At 38.2% G+C, this 22,515-nt stretch overlaps 1 protein-coding gene and 1 long non-coding RNA gene across 2 annotated transcripts; both read right to left on the reverse strand.

Annotated features, from left to right (window-relative positions):
- Positions 1-5,243: 5,243 nt before the first annotated feature.
- LOC122066319 lies at positions 5,244-8,321 on the reverse strand. Its single transcript, XR_006136329.1, has 2 exons — positions 8,197-8,321; positions 5,244-5,492 (listed from the first exon to the last, which is right to left on the reverse strand). It is a non-coding gene; the product is annotated as an uncharacterized LOC122066319 (long non-coding RNA).
- Positions 8,322-13,353: 5,032 nt separating this feature from the next.
- Positions 13,354-18,923, reverse strand: LOC122066320 (U-box domain-containing protein 34-like). The gene is given in 6 exon segments (XM_042630141.1): positions 13,354-13,706; positions 14,010-14,774; positions 14,888-15,316; positions 15,398-15,529; positions 16,983-17,128; positions 18,261-18,923. Coding segments are annotated over 6 exon segments (1,749 nt in total). The 5' UTR covers positions 18,445-18,923; the 3' UTR covers positions 13,354-13,613.
- Between the last annotated feature and the right edge of the window lie 3,592 nt (positions 18,924-22,515).

Consider the following 22,515-nt stretch of genomic DNA (forward strand, 5'->3'; position numbering starts at 1 on the left):
ATTGGCCAACAAGTGGGATTTTGATGAAATTCGACTCTCGGCACAACGTATATTTTACGTATGTGCTTTAGGATACGGCTACATACCAGCATTATCAGTACATGGCCTTATGATACGTGCATGTGCACGGCTTGGGTACACCCATCTCCTCTGGCACTGACTCGGACTTGTCTGGCCAACCTGTGTTCAAAGTCACCCTTGCCATCATGGTCCATAAGGAACCCGCCTTAACCCACTCTGGTTCAGGTCCTGTATGGTTTAACCGGGTCAACCGTGTAATTAGGCCGGTTTTAAAAAGTAGGGTATCACAGAGCAGTTGGTGTAGACTATACAACAGGGGGTTGTACCACATGTGTCTCTCTAGCTTAGATAGCTTTGACTATCTCAGTCATCATGCCCCTATGTTGTTGGACTTCTTACATCACCTTACTGACCATAGGAACCACATCCTAAGTTGTTATCACAAGTGGTATGGGATGTGGCACGGGTGACTTATTTGTTATCTCATCTTCACTCTTATGTTCAGATTCATGCGAAGGGTTATGATTTTCCCTCCGGGTGCGATTGTGCCTCCACAGTTGTTGGTCATCTTGGAGATAGGTATGCTTCGACATTTGCAAAACAAATCATATGACCACACAATATGCTTTATAGATATAAAAGAATTGGAAGCACATTTGAGAAAAGAAAGGTCATCTGTTCAATCCTCTGGCAGATGGCACCGACACACATCAACCTAATTCTCAACCCTACTTGTCATGTAGTTATACTTATATAACTCCAATTGTTCTTTTCTTGTTACCTTTTTATTTGTTCAACTACATTTATGATTTATGCTCTTTGAATTATTGTCACTGAACGGATTTTTGCACCTAGGCTAGTCTCCTATGGTGTGTACTAAAAGTTATGCAATTATCTTGAATTTTTTTAAATTTAATCCTAATCATCACGAGTATATCCTAACATCTCATGCATTTATGAACTACGACAGAGCATCACGCTTTGATATCATTTTGTCATGCCCTGCCTTAATTTGGCCAAGGTATGCGGCACTAGACACCCACATCCAGTCAGCCTAACCCTCCAAGATCGCAGATGCAGTACCTGAATTTCACAAATGCCACCAAGATCACAACAAAAATTAGAGTACACTAATAAAATCATACATTTACCACTGGTGATGTACTAAAATGATAATTACATTGTATAATTTCTATATCTGAAAACAACCATAGATTACAATTTTACTTACTACACATCTCATAAATATATACATAAAAAAGGAATATCTGACATAATAGAAGTGAACTCCATCGACATCCTGATGCCTCGCAGCCTCACATCCACCGCTAAAATCCAATCCTACCTTAGCACTAGTTCCACCATCTAAAAAGAGTAATCAACGAGGGTTGAGCTTCACAAGCACAGTGAGGGGAGAGCATGCAAGCATACACAACATCATGATGCCCAACACATACTCACAATAGTATCCACAAGTGCACAACCATATGATCCATTTTATAAATAATATCCATTCTAATTATTAGTTCTCAATATATGGGTATAAGTGCTATAAGCAACATAGGTGGTATCTTCTACCCTGTACGTTGGGCCTCAGAGATACAAGTTAGTTGTAAGCAGGAGTCAGTCAGTCCCGATTAGAGCCTCAGTCCCCCAGCTAAGCCATAAATAGTAACCCCTGACAAACATGGTCTCAAAATCCCACACCATCATCGGGCCCCCCATGTTGTCTGACAGTTATGAGTATTGTATCTCATACCATGCTGTGCACTCTAAGGATATAGTACATCGTATCCAGGCATAATAATCCTTTACCACCTACCATTGAGTGGTATTAGCCAATATCTAACCCCTTATTGGCAAGGGGTTATACCACTGAGATGGGATCCTAACCATATGCATCCACATGCATCCATATCAATCATAGCATCCATCACACATCTGTGGCCACAACTTTAACACTGACCTCTGAGCCCACGGTACCAGAAAGAACCTCGGCCACACCTTGACTCAGACCGTTAATATTACAATCATCACCACACAACTATCATAATACACATCCACAAAACCTCGATCACATCAAAGTCGGTGAAATCATGCAACATATGCAATATATCATACTACTATATAAAAGTACTTACCCCCTTCTTTGGTATAATTTTTCAAAAAGACCAAAAAACCATTGACATCTACCCAAAAAAATTTCCAAATGACCAAAAAACACTGAAAAAAATCTCCAATTGACAAAAAACCCCTCAAAATGGAAGATGAAACAAATAATAATTATATAATTCACTATAATTCTCTATAATAATAATAATAATTATTATTATTATTATTAAATTCACTATAATTATTATTAATAATAATAAACTCACTATAATTCTCTTTCTCTTTCTAAGCGTGGAGGAGAAAGGGAGAGAGTATAGAGGAAATAGAGAGAATTATGGAGAATGGAGAGGGAATAAACAATTATGGATATATTAAAAAGGTAAATATGGAGAGAGATATACTAAAAAAAAAAAAAAAAAAACAACCCCACTCATCCTCTCACTGTCTTTGGTAAGTAATTCCTAATAATAATTATCTCTCTCTCTCTCTCTCTCTCTCAACGTGTAGGAGAAAAGGTAAGTAATTCCTAGAACAATTATGGAGATATTAAAAAGGTAAATATGGAGAGAGATATACCAAAAAAATAAAAAACCCCACTCATCTTTTCACCCCTCAAAATGGAAGATGAAACAAATAATAATTATATAATTCTCTCTCCCTAAACGTGGAGGAGAAAAGGGAAGTAAAACTCTTTATAATTCTCCATAATTAATAATAATAATAATAATAATAATAATAATAATAATAATAATAATAATAATAATAAATTCACTATAATTCTCTATAATTATTATTATGGGGGAGAAAGGGGGAAGTAATTCTTATTATTACTCCTCTTTAAAACTCTCTCTCTCTCTCTCTCTCTCTCTCTCGCCATTATTAAATATCTACAATTAAAAAAATTCTAAATGACTGAAAAACCTCTCAATATGGAAGATGAAAAAATTAATAATGAAAGGGGAAAGTAATTCTTGCTATTACTCCTCCTTAAATCTCTCTCTCTCTCTCTCTCTCCATATTTAAATCTCTACAATTATTTAAAAACAAAAACTCACTTATCTTCTCACCGCTCAAAATGGAAGATGATCAAAATTAATAATAAACTCTCTATAACTCCTTCTCCCTCTCTCCCTAAACGTGGAGAAGAAAGGGGAGTAATATTTAATTATAATTATTAAGTATTAGGTTTCCAACAAAATCGCCGATTTTTAGCCTCAAAATCTCTCTTACTCTTCTCCTATAAATACTGTTTTCCCTTTTTTCCTGGTATTTTTGGGTTCCTCTTCAGAATCTGGTTTTGTTCTTCATGGTGGAACCAGAGCTTTAATGCTTCTTCTTCCGTATTTTCTTTCTTTCTTTCAGTGTTTTTAAAAAAGCACTGAAAATCACAAAGAAACTGCTTTCTTATTTTCTTCTTTGATTATTGCGTACTTGCATGCTTTTTCTCTACTGTGCAGAAGCCTGCATTTTCAGATTGATTCATAGTTGAAGCATTTCTGGATCAAGATATTCGCTTAGAAAACAGATTTTATTGCTTCTGGTTCATTTGCGGTGGAAATTTTAGTTGGATTGAACATTGTGGTCTCAGTCTCTCATGTTCTTCCCATTCATGGAAATAGATTAACTCTGAAGAAAGCCCTTGTTACTAGATGTAGTTAGTGTGACTATTTTTTCTTACAGTTCCAATTTACAAGTATTTACGTATTTTCATCTCTAATTTTTGTATTTTCCTGGATGTAGGGAGGAACTTCGTGTTTCTTGTATTTGAAGATTTGGATAGAGGAGTAACAAGATTTGGTTTTTTCTTATTCTGAGATCCCCTGAAGAATTGAGAAATGGACAAAGAATTATTATGTTAGTGGTAATATATATTTCTGGTGGCAGGTTATCGACATTTTTAATAATTGCATTAATCAAAATTTTTGAAACTCTTAGCATTCTCAAAGATCATGAAGAAATATGATAAGGTTCTACATAATTGACAAAAATTTGACGCTTGTTTATGTCAAGTTTTCAATTCAATAAGTTTTTATACTGGTAAAACAAAATGAATCTCTAAACTTCCCTAGTAGACCTTCCCATTATGTAATTTGAAATCAAGAATTTTCTCGTTTTCTTATTCATTAATTAATTTTTATTTTTTGATTACTTCAAAATGGGAAGCAAGGGCTTACCTAAATTTGGTTGACAACTCCTATCTTGAAAGCTGGGGATAGTCCAAAATATTCAATTAGATATGGAGATCATATGATAATTTGTACTGTTTATAGGGGAATCTCGATTTGCGAAGAGATACTAGCAACTTTGGAGCATGCCTCTGGCTCAACTTGATGAAAATATTATTAGTTGGATTCTTGTTTTTTTTTTTTTTAGTTTAGAGTAAAAACACTAATTTTATATACTTTATGTACCTGAATGATTAGTTGGTATCTTCCCACAAATGCTAGATGGAAAGAGGCGCATCAGCTCATTCTCTTATTGTACATAAATAAATTGAAAGATTTTTTTTCATGTATAAAGTCTTATCAATTCCTTTAGGCATTGAAGTTGAGAAATCAAGCATTGCATCTTTTAGACTTGAGAATTGGAGTAGAAATGCAGTGAACGAAGAATGGGGACATTAATATTCAATTCCAAAATGGATTGTAACAATCTGGACTATAAAGCCTAACTACATTCTCTAGAAGCAAACATGTCTAAGACACATATTGGATTATATCTTAGTGGCATCAACCAGTCTAAGATATAGGCAGGTGAGTATGTAGGCACAAACCATTGAAAGCTGAAGGCAAGGGCCTAAATGTACAAAGTTAATGTAAGAACGTACATTTATCACAATCCAAGAGAAAATTAGGAACCTTATTAAGTTCAAGTTCCTCCTTGGAGAGAAGTCTAGATCAACCTCTTCAACTCCTTCTATGGCAGCAAAACATATCTAGTCCTCAACTTGTATAGGACCCTCTGTCTTAGATCAAAGAACAATTAAAATCTATATACTTTAGTGTCTACATGGAAATTCAGAACCGATCAACTATTCTGTCGAACTGCTATAGGCTCCAACCTTGCGGGAAGTTCTTGCCAAAGAATAGACCATGAATTACAGAATCCTATAGACAAAACTTCCATCTAGATTCTCCTTTATTAATTAATAGTTATTCAAATATTACAATCTCAAATTCCCTCTCTCAATCTTACTCTACCCATTGAGATTGTTGGGAAATGCAATGTGATTTCATGTTTTTCTGTCACTCAATGAGGCTGCTGCACAAGTATCCTCTCAATTTCTTTGTTGGATCCCCACCAACACCCACACCACCTTCTCCATCTCTCTTTGTTGCCTCTGCTTTCACCTTCTGCTCCTACAAGCAAGGTTGGTATTATTACTGCCTTAGCTTTAATCCTTCAGAAGCAATATATGTTTTTAATTAATAAAACTAACACTTGAATGTAACAACTCTAAAAAATTTTAATTTTATATCTAAATATTTGACCAAACGTGCATTTGCATGTGCAAGTTTACTAGTATATATATATATAAAATAAATCCAAAATAGGATTTCTAATTTCATATAAGCATGCAAAAACATAAAAGTATATAAAACACTCCGTAAAATAAAACAATCACCCACTCACCTCAAAACCCAAATTGCTGATGTGATAAATCCCAAAATCAGATTTACATCCTCACCGGTAGATTTGGTCCCTAATTACACATTGGATTTAAATATTTAATTAATAAAAATCCTGCCTTGACTTTTCTATTTATAATTACAAACCCCAATTCCAAGTCTTGACTGAGTCTTATCCACATAGTCCATTCTTGTCCTTTTACTGAAAGGACCACCCAACAGTGGAATTATAGTGGTGGGTCCCATGCTAAGGTAGGGTATGATGGGTCTCCTACTGTATATCTTGGACATTGTGATTCCAAGTACAATCCCTCTTCCCTACCTGGGTCAATATTGTGGTTATAAGGATATGAATGAGCCCACTTACAGGTAGGACCCCACTGTCTATAAAATAACCCAAATCAACATTCTATAACCCCAACCAGCAACTTGATATCTACCATGTTTACACAAAAGAACGTTTACCCCTATCAGAACATAATTATAACAATACCTCTAGGGTTACATCAGGTATGTACACTAAAAGTATAAAAAAGAGAAAGATGACTACTATCATCTTCAAGGTGCCCCAAAGTCACAATCATCACACATACAACCATCCTCGTGTGCTACTAGCTCCTCGACCCATAGTTCATCTCCATATAGAGTGGGCACCTCACCATCTAAAAGCATAGGAACAAATGGGGTGAGCTTCCACGAAGCCCAGTGAGGGGTGGACACATAAGCAAATACAACCATATATGAAATGCAATAATAATGTCAATGCTCAACAACAACAATATAAATGCAAATTAGATGAATGCAATGTCATGATCTGGTTTGTTATCACACGAGCCTAGTCAATTGATTATAATTCGATGTTGAGTTTTAGAGCTACTGTAGCATAGGTGATATCCCCAATCACAAATGTACGTTATCAGCCTCCGAGGATATGAGCTAGTTGCGAGTCAGGAGCATACCGGTCTCTATATGGCTATTTTGGTACCTGGTAAGCCCCTATTAATAATCCCCCATATATACCACAATACTGGTATCCAACCTTCGGTGAAGCATACCACAACATCGGTATCCAACCTTTGATGAGGGGTTTGTCATAACGCCGTACCCTCTACCTCGACATCGGAAATTCTCCCAACCTTGGTCCATTGAACGATGGGATTAGCCAATATTTTCACCTTATTGGCAAGAGGTTGTAGCATCTGGGTTATTGTCCAAACCCGATGCAATCTAACATGAAAACATATCTCCTCGCAATCATACTCACACACACTGTGGGCATGCAGTGACGAAACCCAACCTTCGGCTACCCTGCATCCCATCTATCAACACCAACACACACACACTCACACACACACACACACACACACTATGGGCATACAGTGCCAGAACCCAACCTTCGGCTATCCTGCATCTCATTCGTCAACACCAACACCAACATCAATATCAACACCAATATCCATAATTTAATACTTAAATAATAACAAGTTTACAATGCAAATCTAATGAGCACACACATAGATAACATGTTATAAACACTTCGTAAAATAGTTCACAACACCAATTCACCATGTGTTCTTATTTGTTGTGCGTTGCCAACGATCTCGAGCCGAGTTGGCTCACTTCTTGAAGGCTCTATTCATAGGAAACATAAAGATTTTTCAGGTCAAGATATACATACTCCTAATTCTCTTCTTATAGTGTTGATTATACCCCCACCTCATGGTTTACCAGTTTTAGGTAGGAGATATGTTAGGGTTAGTGTTCTAGGGTTAGAATTCATGCACGAAACACATGCACAAACTAATTAGCTTAAGATTGATGTGATTAGTCACCTATGAGGTTTAGATCCTAATGGTTTGTCCAATTTCCCTAATTTAGGATTTAGGTTACTAAATTTTGGGAATTTAAATTGGGGTTTTCATGCATTGGGTCCCTATACCCAAATATGGTCACCCCAATCCCTTAGTCTAGCCTTCACCAATTCCCCAAACTATAGTTGAGTTAGGGTGGTAGATTATAGAGGATTTGATTAAATTCCCAATTTTGAAAAAAATTCGGTTGGTGTTTTATGCATTGGTCTCCAATTTCATTTATGATCACCACAATTCCCTATTTTTAGGTGTACAATATCTTTCCCCCAACATAGGGTTAGGTTAGGATGGGTTATTATAGGGGATTTGGTCAATTGCCCAAATTCTAGGGTTTTGGGTTGCCTAAATTGGGGCTTATCATATGAGAGGTCTCCATTCTCAATAGTAGTGGTTCAATTAGCTAGATTAGGTCTCCTACACAAAATCCCCAACTTAATTTGTAAATCAAGTCGGTGGGCAAAGGGGATTTCGGTTAGGGTTCCTAATTTTAGCTTGGGTGAAGAAATGGGATAAGACAGAGAGAGCAAGCATGTAAAAGAGGTAGGGAGAGAGTTCTAACACACCTTAATTTGGGGTGAGTGGAGGTGGTCCCTCTCTTGCTCCAACCTCCTTCTTCTCCCTTACTTCCCTCCTCCTCCTCCTCCTCCTCCTTCTTCTCCTTTCTCCTTTCTTCTTTCTCCCTTCTCTTCTCCTCTTATCTTTAACTTGGTAGGAAAGGAAATGAATGAGTTAATGGCTCTATTTATAGAAACTTAAGTTCACTAAAGCTTGTTTAGGAAAATAATGGGGTTTTCAAATAGCTCGTTATATGACAACTAAAGTTTACTGAGGCATGTTTGGGAAACAAATGGGTTTTGCTTATAACTCTTTATATGGTAACTTAAGTTATTGAGGCTTGTTAAGGAAGTAAATGGGTTTTCTCTCATTATTGGTTAATTCCCCAATTGGCATTAGTGTGCCCACCTTTGAGTGATCTAACACATTATCCATTCATTGGAAGGTTATACCAACTATTGGAGGTGGTCTGAGGTGCACGGGCTTGGGCCCATAGCCCAATAACCTATTTTGTCACAATACTCCTACAAGTGTGGGTGAATCGTGCCCAACATAGTTGGGACAACTTCACCTTGTTGCATTGAGGGTTTCTAGGGCCTATACAGGGATGTGGGCCCGACTTCAGTGTAATTAATTAGGTTTTTAGGGCCTATACAGGGGTGTGGGCCCGACTTAAGTGTAATTCATTACTCAGCTTTAGGTAAATCCCCTTAATGGCGGAAGATTGACTTTATTGGAGATTTGTAATCTTCCAATTGTCCTGGTATGAATAACACTTGCAAGTGGGATCATTTCTTCCCTCGTGGAAGAAAATTGCTGCTATCCAGTAGTCTTTAATCTGTCTCCCCCTTGTGGTTCATTTTCAGTCAGTCACAAAAGAAAGAATTAAGGCGTGGGTATAATAGTTGGATAACCCGACTTTAGTGTAATTCATTACTCAGGTTCAGGTAAATCCCCTTAACGACAGAAGACTGACTTCCTTGAAGATTTGTAACCCTTCCAATTGTCCTGGCATGAATAACACTTGCAAGTGGGATCATTCCTTCCCTCATGGAAGAAAACTGCTGCTATCCAGTAGTAGTCTTTGATCTATCTCCCCCTTGTGTTTCATTTTCAGTCAGTCACAAAAGAAAAAAAATTAAGGCATGGGTATAATAGTTGGATAACCCAACTTCAGTGTAATTCATTACTCTGGTTCAGCTAAATTGCCTTAATGGCAAAAGACTGACTTCCTTGAAGATTTGTAACCCTTCCAATTGCCCTGGCATGAATAACACTTGCAAGTGGGATCATTCCTTCCCTCATGGAAGAAAACTAATGCTATCCAGTAGTCTTTAATCTGTCTCCCCCTTGTGGTTCATTTTCAGTCAGCCACAAAAGAAAAAAATTAAGGCATGGGTATAACAGTTGGATAACCCATAAGTAATAGGTCTGACGAGATTTTTAAGAACACCGCTTCCAAGGTATCTTGTTCACCCTCTTTTTGGGGGTATTTTTGTTGATTATTATGATATACGTCTTGGTACTTTAATTTTGGATGTAAACCTGTTATGACATCTTATCATTTTGTAGTCTTTCCAGTAGGAGAATCATGTTTTGTATATTATCTTATTCGTTGAATCTGATTTAGTGATTCTTGTTATGGATTATGAGGGAAAGGTACTGCTTCAGAGATCTTAGAAATCTTGTAGAATGGTGTTAAGTGCACATCCTTGGCATCCTAGAAATGGTGGGGTGTGAGAGGTTTTGGTATCAAAGCTTGATGCTCTGCCTTGACGCACAATCAAATGGATCTCTGGGATTCTTGGGGATTAGGGTTTACAATAAAAACTTTAATATACAAACAAGTTTAATAGAGACAAATTAGGAAACTAACTTTGATAGAAGTAAAATCCATTTCATTCATAATTTAAAGATGTTGCATAAGCTTTTATATACGAACATAAAGGAAATAAAAGAAGAGAATTGTAGGAAAATATAAATTTGCATAACAAAATAAAGAAATAATCCTAAAACAGGAAAGTAAGAAAGCTTAGAACATGGAACTAAAGGACTAGAAAATCCTAAGCAAACATGCTAGGATCACTCTACTAAAGGTGGAGGTGGTGCTGAAGACTTTGAAGGTATCCCAAAGAACAGGGTCCACTCCATCTGCTTCTCGAAAGATGACATGCGTCCATCGAGAGTGTCAAATCTCTCATCTACCTGGGAGAATCCTCATCCCATGGTTTTAGTCAAAGTGTCTAGACATCCAAACATATGAGTTTAGCTGTACTCCTCTAGTGTTGTTGCTGATGAAGAAGCCCCTATATAGTGCATGGGTGGTGGAGGATACATAGGTGGTGAAGGATCCCTGGGAGCTGGTAGGGGAATATCCTCTGGTATGGGCACATTCCTGATGTTCCTCTCGACATCCATGGGCTACCCCTCCTCCTCATCTCCACTACCATCTGAGGGCTGTCTTTTCATCTTCTTCAGGGACATATGTCGTTTCCCTATTGATTTCTCAGTTCCCATAGACGACGCTAATCTGTTGCAACAAAAAAATTGTTTATGGTGATTCATACACCCTTGATAGCTAAGTAACTCCAAGGAGACTCTCCGACACCCAGGTTAGTAATCCGTGCAACAATAGTCGTGAGGTGGGGAGAAAGTAATAGTCATTGCTAACTGTGAGATTATTCTTTATCTTGGTCCTCTTACCTCTTTTATGGAACGAGAAGAAGTAGAGTCATGCTGGGAGATAGTTTCCCTGTTTGGGAGGCTGAGGTCGGTTGAGAGATAGTGCCCTAATGGGTTATCATCTTTAGATGTGGAGAATCCCTACCGTTTTGTGAAGGCAAGTTAGTTTCCACACTTGGAGAGGTTGAGTTCAAGTTCGATTATGAGTTTGTTAATGAGGGAAGGTAGGATCTTCCTCAGATCCCAAGATCTGAGGATATTTGTTTCCCCGTGAGTGTTCTTGATTTCTTTATGGGTTGACCGACACACCTGTATTGTGCCACTTTTTGATTGATAATGGGCCGGTTACTTTTATGCATATAAAAAAGAAATAGGGATGACAGATAGTGATTGTAAAACACATTTTACCATTGTTAGCTTCCTATTACCCCTTCCTTTTATTGCCATAATTATAGTAATTAGTTTGTTTGAGTCAATAAACTACAAGTAAAGTTGATTCATGTTATTTTGATTTCTTCTTCTATCCCCTATTCCATTGGTAAAAGGTGTTGGATTACTATGGTGTTAAATTGTTAGGAAAAGGAATTAGTAATTTGCTATTTATTTAATATCTTATCAATAATGATAAGATTGGTTTGGGTGAGTGATGGACTCCAAGAAAGAAATCTCTATGCTAAAGTTGGGTTTATCTACAACTCTAATTAATAGGATTTTAGTTGGAAATATATATGAACTCTAAAAAACAAAGTAAATACACAGATTCTATTTTCTCCTCCTTTAAAAAGCCGTGCTCCTTTCCCTCTCTCTTGCTCTTGTGCTCTACACTAGTGATTGAGTGCTAATTAGGGGTTTCGTGTAAACCCTGACTATTGTGGAGGAGCTTGGACTCAAAGGGAACGCAAAGCTGTATGTGTGGGAAGGACTCACTGTGTAAGGGCTAAGATCGTGTGGAGGTTTTGCACTTGTGGAGTTTCAGGTAATGATCTACACCCCTCCATTAATGGTTGTTAGAATGTATGACCCTACCAATGAGATGATCCAAATCGTTTCCGTAGCTTCATAAATCATCTAAGAATAAAAATGTTACTTTCATATATTAATGGAGTATTTTGAATTATAATTTTTTTTTTGTGTGGATGGGGGTGGAAGAAACCACTCAAGATGGAGACAATTAAAATCTTTGAATAGAATTTGATTCATGTGCTATAGTTCTCTATGTTAAGAACAACATCTCACAGGCGTTTTAGCAGAGGTGCCTGTCCTTTGTTTCATGGAGGAAACGCTCTAGCAGATGTGCTCCCCAAGTACAGAGCAAGGTCACATACCTCCCAGTTTTGGCCATATTTCCTGTCATTTGCAAATTATGAATTGAGATGGTGTTATAAGAATGAACCCCGTTTCAGTTTTGAGCCTTGAGCTTTTATTTTAGTTTTCTTGTCTTGAGTGTTCTATTCATGGCAATGCCAAAGGTGCATTTCAAATCAATCTATCTTTCGCCTTCTTAGTATATGTCTAGACGTTAATCCTGTACATCATTTTCTTACAATTTATTCTCTTTTGTTGATTGCCAAAATAAATAAATAAATAAATAAATAAAAATAAAAATCTTGTAAGATGAAAGAAATGTGCTGAGACAGAGAAAAACTCCTTAAGAGTGAAACGTACCCTATAAAAAAAAATATTGCACCCCACTAAATCCCATTAATTATGAACCATTATCATACACTATCACCAACATAATGCACCTATGAGCAAGGATGAACCATTATGGCATTATCACACAATGACTTCAAAATTTGGCCATTTCTTAGATTTAACAAAATTCTATAGGAAAGCTTTTTATTTTGCTTATAGGTATGCTGATGCAAAGCTAATTAATCAGCTTTTCATGAAAAGCCTCTAACGTAACTTCCCAGAATAAAGAGCTAGATTTTTGGGGTAAATAAATAGGATTGTTGACATGTTCAGGCCTAGCAATCAGCATCCAAACATTTGATCATGCAGTCCCAAGGTCCAACATGTAATATCTTCTAAGATCAACTGCGAACGTGGACCATTTTTCAGTTGATGGTCCAAGGGTAGGAGCTGATTCCTTGCAGTTCAGTTGTCTTTTCAAACACTGGAATAAGGCAGAACAAATGTTGTTGTTAAGCTAGTAAAACATTATTTATTTGGATCTCCTGTTTCCTGCTCCTGTTCCTTTTGTGATTTCCAATCCTACAGTAGGATCTATGCATCTGATCTTTACTTGTGTTATTTTGTGTGTGTGTGTGTGTCAGAGAGAGAGAGAGAGAGAGAGAGAGAGAGAGGGTTCCATGTCATCATAACATCACCACATCTATTAACTTTTATAGGAACATTAGTTCAGCAAAGCGAGGGGGCTGTCATGGTTGGCTCTTATTTCCTATTTGGTTTCCACACCAAAAAAATTGGAACCCTTTTCTTGGGCATTAATGGGCAAGATATGCTACTCAGGAGCCTTCTCAAACATACCTTATTTGTCTCTAGAGAATGAAAATAATTTCAACCTAGTTAGGTTGGCCTTACATATTTGTACATGTATGCTAATGAATTGTTTCTACTACACGACTTGATTTCATATACTTGAATGGGAAAAGCTTGTGAAAGCCCCAATTGACTTCAGTCTTCTGGATTTGGGATTCAGAAAAGCAAGATGAGCTTCCATGAACCATGAAAATCAAATCTCTATTCCCCCCTCCCCCCAAAATAAGTTCTTCTCAGTTCATATTTGTCGCATTGCAGGGAAGGACGATCCACTTGGCCTACTCCTTGAACTATCACTAGAGTGTACGAGAAGAGGGTCGCTCATCACATCCTGCAGAAAATATCTTGATAATTTGTAACGTCTGCAGTCTGAGAAATGATTTTATCAAGTAGCTACCAAATCAAGTCACAGTTTAATAATAATTTTCAGTTTTTGCGCTGATGAAGATTACTTGTGTGAGCTGGAAGTTGTATGTAGATGTTTCATTCTTATGATATCTAAGCTAAAGCACATTCATTTTGGACCACTTCTGCCATTTAAAGGTTTTCAATATATATATATATTTTTTGGATTCTAAGCCATACGTATTCATTTTGGATCACTCCTGCATAGATAGGCTTGCATTTCACTTACTTGGCGCTTTGAAGCATGGTTGTGGTTGGGTGAGGCACTTGTACTCCCTGTGCCACCTTGTAATGTCATAAGCATGTTTTCCTCGGCTAGTTCTCTCAGTCTATTTAGTTGTGGCAAGACAACCTTGCCTAGATCTGGCCGATCTTTCCTTCTTAACTCTGCGCACCTTAGTGCCACCTTAGCAAAGGACACGCTTTCTTCAATTGGCCAGTCAGGCACGGTAGGGTCCAGAATCTCAGCAAATGTTCCCTTCTCAAGAGCCCGTTCAACATGGTGTGTCAAGCCCATTGGTGGCTTGGATGTTAGAATTTGTAGAAGCATGATACCAAGGGAGTAGATGTCTGATTTTATGCCAAGCATGCCTGTTTGCTGGTACTCTGGATCTATGTAACAGAAAGTTCCAGCTGTTGATGTCATAAGGTACTGTGTGACGGTATCTGCAACAGATGGAGGGACGAGCCTAGCAAGGCCAACATCACTAATCTTGCTAACGTAGTTGCGATCAAGCAAGATGTTGGCAGGTTTGAGATCTCGGTGCACTAGTGGCTCTGGCTTGGTTTGGTGGAGGAAGAGCAAGCCAGTACCAATCTCTGCTGCTATTCGGAACCTCAGCTGCCAAGAAAGAACTGGGGTGTTCCCTCGCCGGAAGAGGCGGTCTTCTAGGCTCCCATTGGCCATGTATTCATAGACAAGGCACCCATACTCTGGGCAAGCTCCAAGGAGGAGAACCATGTTCGGATGACGTATGCAGCTTAGAACTTCAATCTGCATTTGGGGGTAACAAATCAAGTGTTATTTGATACATTCCTAGAGTCCAAACATTCTATCCATGGGTTTGAGCTATTCTCTCCCCCAATCCCTTTTCCCTTTTTCATTACCTCCTGCTGGAACTGTGACCTTCCTTGAGCGGCATTTGGTCGAAGAACCTTAATTGCAACTGGTGTATGATCCAAATGACATTTATATACTGGCCCATAACCACCTTCCCCAATCTTTCTAGATTCAATGAAAAATTCTGTTGCCGCTTCAATCTCCTCAATTGTGTATTTCCTGTACCTGACATCAGAATTTGCAAGAGCATTCAACACCTTTTTCTTCTCCTCTGATTCTTTGAGAGCTTTCATCTCCGCATTCACTCTCTTTTGTGCTTCCAGTTCTGCAATTCTTTGTGCTGCTTCGGCTGCCTCAATGGCTGCCTTACACTTGGCTTTCTCCCTCTCTGCAATTGCAAGCGCAGCTTCCTCAGCCATCCGTGCCTCTTCAAATTTCTGTTCTTCTTCAATTTTCCAGCGATGGAAGTCCCTTGCCTATAAGGAAAACACCAAGTTGTAACTTGGAAATAATCAGGGACTCATTTAATACAGAAAACAAATGCTGGCTCTTAGTACCTTCTGGTTCGCTGTGAGTGCTTCTTTGCAGGCTGTACTATACATATCCATCGTTTGCTTGAGCTCTAGCTTCAGCCTCCTCATCTCAGCTTCGACATCTTCCTGCTAGCTCTAAGATGAGTGATTGGAATACTTGAAACATTTTATACAACAATAATGCATGCATGTGTATATATGTCATGCTTATGAATGCCAGTAGGAACTAGGTTGTGAAGACATTTATCACTTTTAAGAACCTTTAGTAGTGATTTGGAGCAACAAGATATCCTGAATATTTTTTAATATAATCCGAATGCCAATTTCTTTGAATGTGGAAAATAACTTTCGAGCATGCAGTTGCTGAACTCAATATTCAATGGGTTGTGCAGAAAACCCCATTGAGAAGTTCTACAAGCCTTCATGTATTTCCCTTTTTGTAAAAGTTTTTGTTATTGTTAAGCTAAAAAATGACCAGTAGTGATTACATGTATCCCATGTGGATTCCATACCCTTCTGTTGTAGAAAGTGTTTATTGTCTGGAGTTGGTTCAAGAGTTTGTTTTGGAAGCTATAAATCTTAAGAAACTAGAAGCTGTATTCTTTATTGCTTTTCTAAACCTTATTTTTTGCGGTCAAGACTTGCTCATTTAGCTTGGTTAGGTTCCCTCTGAGAAGTTATTCTGTTACCTATCATTAGTTCAAGGATTCTCATGGGATTATCACTCACTTGTGCAAATTAATAACTAGTATTATCTTTTGAGATGGCCTCTATCATTTACAAGGTATCGCATGAATTCAATAATTCCCTCACATGGGAAAGTCTTTTTGGGGGTCAAGACAAGTGGAAACTTTTGTGTTTAGATTTAATACTAAAATCTCTCTCAAATGAACCAAAAATCTCTGAATCATGTGACAGTGGGATTCTTCCACTTCTTCCCTCCTTTCGTTAATTTAGGATTATGTTAGGAATCATGATTTGTTTAGGAATAGTAATAGTCTTCCCTATGAATATTGAGGCATAATGGTCTAAAGGGGGAGAGAGAGAGAGAGAGAGAGAGAGAGAGAGAGAGAGTTTATCAGTGAAGTTTATTCTAGACTTGCTCCCATTTGTTCCTGGGATTTTCCATTCCTCAGAGGATCAAAGAGATTAGATTAAATTCTGGTAATAGGGGCCATTTATTTGATTCAGCTTGTTTCCCTTGAATTTTAGTCCTATTGACCTAATCATTGTGTCCCAAAACCATGATTTCATCTAGTATATATGCTGCAGGAGGGATGGAAAGAGGAAGTTAGCAGCAACAGAGAACAAATGGCAAACCTCTGATAAGGTTGTCCTATTCAAAAAACAGCTTACTGAATGTGTGGTGGAAATTTATTGCAAGGACCCTTCTAGGAATTCTTTGCTCAAAAACAACCACATTTTTCAAACTCCTAATTTTCTTCTAATTGTACCCTGATGGGTCTCAAGTTGTTCTGAATGATAATTCAGCATTTGCAGAACTAGCTGCAGTTTATATCATGGCACATTGTTTTGTATTTGCATTCTCCCTTCTCCCCTTCTTGGCCCTTCTTCCATCCAATTTTTTGAAACCCAATAAGAAGAATGACAGGAATGGAGCTTTGAAACCCACATCTTTTCTCGTACAAAAGCAGCGGAAGGGAAGGAACAATTCCTTGGTTTGAGCTTCGAGTTGGTTTTTGTATGCCAATGCGACATTGTCTTTGACAGCAGAAATGGCGACATGGTTGCCCACTGCAGAGAAAAAACAAATGTAATAGTATCTTAGCTTGAAAACAGTTTATTTAAGGACAGATGCCCAGTCTATGTATTGACACTATAATAGAATTAATATTTTTCAATGTTATGAACTTTCACAATAAAATTTGATTTCAACTGTTGGTAAAGAGACTTAATGGACTTTTTTTTTTTTTGCTAGGATCAATTTTATTTAAAAATGAATCCAAAAATTGATTTACTGGTAACATAAGTAACGTATTTTTATCTTCAAAAACAGTCCCACTATGTATTCCTGGATTTTTCAAGCCCCTTAACAGCTGCCTGAGCTTTTAACTGTTCAATGCCCTGTTCTATAGATCAAAGAGAGGGATTGGAGGATTCATTTTCCTTGTGTGAACAAATTTTCCTTCTCCCTCCTCCATTGTAATTATTTCCAGTCTTAAACTTTTAGAGGAAGCACAGCTCCTTTTCTCACTGGCTCAAGCATGAAGTGTTAATTGATGGTTGCATTTCCTTTAGTCTTTGCACCCACATAAAATGGTTATGCTTTGTTGCATAAAACAACTCTATCTTGACTTGTAAGTTGACCTTGGCATGTCAGAAATATCATCATTGATTGCAGTCAAAACATTGTAACTAGGTAGTAGCCCATGATCTTGCCTGTTCTGCCCATCTTAAACCACATTTCAGTCTTAGTTTGGCTCTCCTCCAGATTGTAATTTTTTGTATTATCTCATAGAAGAGCCTCAATGCATTCGACCTGATATTTTTTTCAACATAAATGGCCTGAATCCCCATCAAACCATCCCCTCCCCCCACCTCACCCTAGCCCACTCCCCCAAAAGGTGGATTGGAAAAATTACATTGTGACCTTGTTCATGGTATCTGTTTTTGGATTACTAAGACATTATCATTGAGGCTCTGCACATACGGGAGCCTCGTGCATTGGGCACGCCCTTTTTTTTGATAATCATTAAGGCTCTGGTTTCAAAATTGGTTACTCAAAAATATGTTAAGACAACTCTATTATGGTAGATACTAGTATTATTAGAGATATGCAGTATTAGGTGGGAAATGGATTCTACCCTTAAGCTCAAGAATAGATTCATACAGAGAGAGAGAGAGAGAGAGAGAGAGAGAGACTTACTTGGGCTAGGAATAGATGATACTCTTTGGCTTACATGGACAAGAATCACTGTTTGTCCCCTGCTGAGAAGATGATCAACAGCCCATTTCAAAGCAAATTGACTTCCTTTGTCTTTGTCGATTGCAACTGCAACCAATCCATTTCCTTCTTCCTTCCTCTCCGAATCTCCCTTGACGAGCCCCATCTCTCTCTCTCTCTCTCTCTCTCTCTCTCTCTATTAAAAGGAAATTTTTTCAAAGAACTCTTCTCTTCTCTTCTCTACAGCTAGGATGAAACCACTAAGAGAGACAATGATGAGTTGTATAAGACCCAAGATACATTGAAGAAACACTCAAAGGAGAATAAAAGAGGTGAAGAAAAAGAGGTTGAGGAAACGACCAAACCACCTTTGGCTATTTTGAGAAAAATTTCCTCCTTGACTAGAAACTCTAGAAAGACCCAAATCGGGCAATTTTGCTCCATAGAAACTCTTTAGAGGTTATAGAAAGAGAAGAAGAAGGTGTGTTATTATTTCTGAAACTCTTCTATATCTTTCTATCTATCTATCTTTCTATCCTTCAAAAAGAGCTTTTCTTCTTTATTTGTGTATCTCTTGTCCTCCCACAATATCCCGTCTCTCCTTTTTCCTCTCTCCTCCTCTCCTAAATTAGGCTTTTCTTGTTCTTGTTCTTGTTCTTCTCTCTCTCTCTGTCTCTCTCTCGGTTCATTTCGTTTCGTTAGAGAGTGACAAAATATGGCGGGCAGTTAATGATTTTACCATTGACGACTTCATTATGTAAAGCATGTGTAATACTGCACGTGACAAAATAGGGAAATTTTATCATGAGAAGCTTTCTGTATGTATGATGTTGGATCCCTTTAACAGAGACTGCAACACTTACCATAATTACATTTGGGCAAGAGAACTTTGTCCGCTTGCACGGTTATTGTACCAACATGCAGGTCAATGGAAGGCCGTATGGAGGTATTTAGGGGTGCAAGTTTGGCCCTGATTGCATGAACTTGCCCTTAGCCCGCCCTTAGCCTGCCTTAATTCCGAACAAGTATCGATCCAAAAATTTTGGCCCTGAGGGCCGGCCCGATCTTGAAATTTCTAACCCTGAGTTAGGGTCAAGGCGGGTAGGGGTTAATGTCTTTGGCCCGCCCTGAACCCGGCCCTAATTTTTTTACCCTGACTTTTGGCCCGACCCGACCCTAGTTTTTGCCCCTAATGTTGGCTCTGGTTGTGACCCTGATATTAACCTAATTTTAGATATTGTTTGACATTAAGTCATTGACACCTCAAAACCCCTAATATATCTTCTCACCGATCTCTCTTGCTTTTTTTACCAAAAAAAAAAAAAATCTCTCTTGCTTTTTTTATAAAAAAAAAAAAAAAAAGGTTATACCTGGCCCTTGATGGTAAACCAGGGTCAGGATCAATCAAGGTCATCCTGCCCTTGATGGCAAACCAGGGTTAGGTTCAAGGTCAGGGTCAGGGTCAGGGTCAATCAGGGTTACCCCAGCCCGACCCTGAAAAATCAGGGCCAATCAAGGTGCGTAAGGGTTGGGTTGAACCCTGAAGGGTTGGGCCTGGGTCGAAGTTTTGCGACCCTGAATCAGGGCCAAGGCGGGTTTGGGCCTAGTTAAGGGGACTAAGGGTTGGGCTAGGGTTTTAAGAAGCCCAGCCCAACCTGGCCCTGTTGCACCTCTAGAGGCATTAGACTGGGTGAGGTGGGTTTAACTTTTCTGGTTCATATTTTCCCTCCACCCTCAATGGAACATGATAGAGTAGGATCTATCATAAATAAATAAATAAATAAAAATTTGCAATGGTTATTGGATAACATCTAAAATCAAGCAACCAGACTCAATAAGTAAACTAATCAAATATTACATATCTCAAGCAAAGTAACATCTGTTGGTAGTGGCCTCCAGTTACAACCCCAACCTCCAAGGCTTTTATTATTTTTAGGATTGTTATTAATGTAATTAGGGTGGGATACATTTAGAAAATAACAAGATTGATGAAAAGACCAATATACAGAGAGAAACGGAACACTAAAAGATAAATTAGACCTAGTAATTTCATTTTCTTTTACGAGAATCTCATGCCTATTATTGTATATTGACACATAAAATGGCATTTCCGTCATTTCATCATAGTCCTTGCCTTACCCCTCTCTTTTCCGACAAGATTCGAACTCTCCTAGAAGAATTGAAGTGGTTCTCTTACAGTCGTCGTCGTCTTCTTCTTCTCTCATTGTTCAACCCCACCCGAAGCATCGCCTTCCCGAGAGCATCAGGTGTTGTCTTCATGAGTAGGTAAGCCCCTTCCATCGAGTGTCTTCCTCTATTTATTCTTTAATCTGAAACCTGATTGCCCTCTATGATGCCTTAATCACATTAGAGCCCTCGAATATTTCTCTTTCTTTGTTTTTTGCTTTTTTTGTAGAGAAAAATTTGCTTTTGCTTGTGAATTATTGCTGCTTTTTTGCATCTATAATCGTGTATCATTGGTGCTCTTTGTATTAGTTGCTAGTGTGTTGGTATACGATGTCTTGTATTCAGTTGCCGTTTAATCTAGGGAGTACTTGTGTAGGCACCCCGATAGGCAGGACGACGGTCCTGTAACCTTATTCTCCATTGGTAATGCAAGCAGAATCTCATCTCACCGAGGTGTGAGGATGAGCATTGTAACCATATTTTCTATTGGTAGTGAAGCATAATCTTTATAATGCAAGCAATTTGAGAGACGTGTGAGGACAAGCGTTGTAACCCTATTCTCCATTGGTAGTGAAGTAGAATCTCATCTCACTGAGGACGTAGGCAATCTTTCCGAACCTCGTAAACCTGTATGCATTGCTTGTTCTTGTTTTCCCATTTTCTTTTGCATCGTTTTAGAGTTGCGTTTCTACAAATTGGTGTTAGAACTCTAGATTTCCATTTTCTAGGGTTTGCTATCACGATGGCATGGAAGTGATCGAATGTAAAGTATAATATCGAGTGGTTTAATGGGAAGAACAACTTCACCCTCTGACTTCAAAGAATGAATGATCTTCTGATACAACAGGGTTTGCTGAAAAAATTGTTGAGGAAGTCGAAGAAACCTACAAAAGTTACTGATGAAGATTGGGAAGAGATAGAGAAAAAGGTGGTAACCGCTATTCGATTGAATCTTTATGGATGATGCCCTACACTATGTTGTGCGTATCGAATATGCACCGCAGTTATGGGTGAAACTTGAAAGCATCTACATGACGAGGTCCTTAACAAATAAGTTGTTTGTGAATAAACAATTATATTCTCTATAGATGGAAGAAGGTACGGATCTATTAGAACATCTTAACACATTTAATCAGATCGTAAATAAACTTGCAAACTTGAAGGTTAAGATCAAGGATGAAGACAAAGGGTTACTGTTACTATCGTCGCTCCCAGAATCGTATGATCACTTGGTAACGAATCTCTTATACGGTAGTGAGACCCTTGAGATGAATGCAGTCGCTACTGCCCTCATATCCAAGGATACAAGGAGAAAGGCCAGGAGTACAAAATCTTAAGGAGAAAGTTTTTTCGAAGGTAACAAGGAGCAAGAAAGAGGGAAATCAAATCAGAAGGGATCTGCGATGAGTCAATCAAAATCAAAGGGCAAAGACAAAGGTGAAGGTCATCTAAAGAGAGAGTAATTGAAGAGGAAGGCAGACTTGAAGAAGAAAAGTGCAGACAAGGCATCTGAGGAAGCTAGCTTGGCTGATAGTTCATATGGAGATGATGGAGATGTACTCTCTATATCATCGGGTAAGAATCAACCTTCTGATTCTTGGATTTTAGATTCTGGATGTTCATATCACATGTGTCCACACAAGAATTGGTTTAATACATATCAACCATATAATGGTGGGTCTGTCCTAATGGGGAATGATGTTGTGTGCAAGACCATTGGGATAGGCACTATCAAAATCAAGATGTTTGATGGGATAGTATGAACTTTAGCAGATGTGAGATATATACTAGAATTAAGGAAAAACTTAGTATCTTTGGGGGCACTTGACTCAAATGACTGCAAGTACATAGCAGAAGGTGTTATGATTGTCACAAAGGGACAGCTAATAGGAAACCTATATAAACTTATAGGGAGCATAGTTACAGGTGGAGCATCTGTGACTATAGATGCAGGATCTAATATAGATGATACTTGTCTGTGGGATATGCGGCTAGGGCATATAGGAGAAAGAGGATTGATGGAGCTTCATAAAAAGGAAATTGTTGAAGG

Source organism: Macadamia integrifolia, unplaced genomic scaffold (genome assembly GCF_013358625.1).
Source record: "Macadamia integrifolia cultivar HAES 741 unplaced genomic scaffold, SCU_Mint_v3 scaffold2342, whole genome shotgun sequence".
NCBI lineage: Eukaryota > Viridiplantae > Streptophyta > Magnoliopsida > Proteales > Proteaceae > Macadamia > Macadamia integrifolia.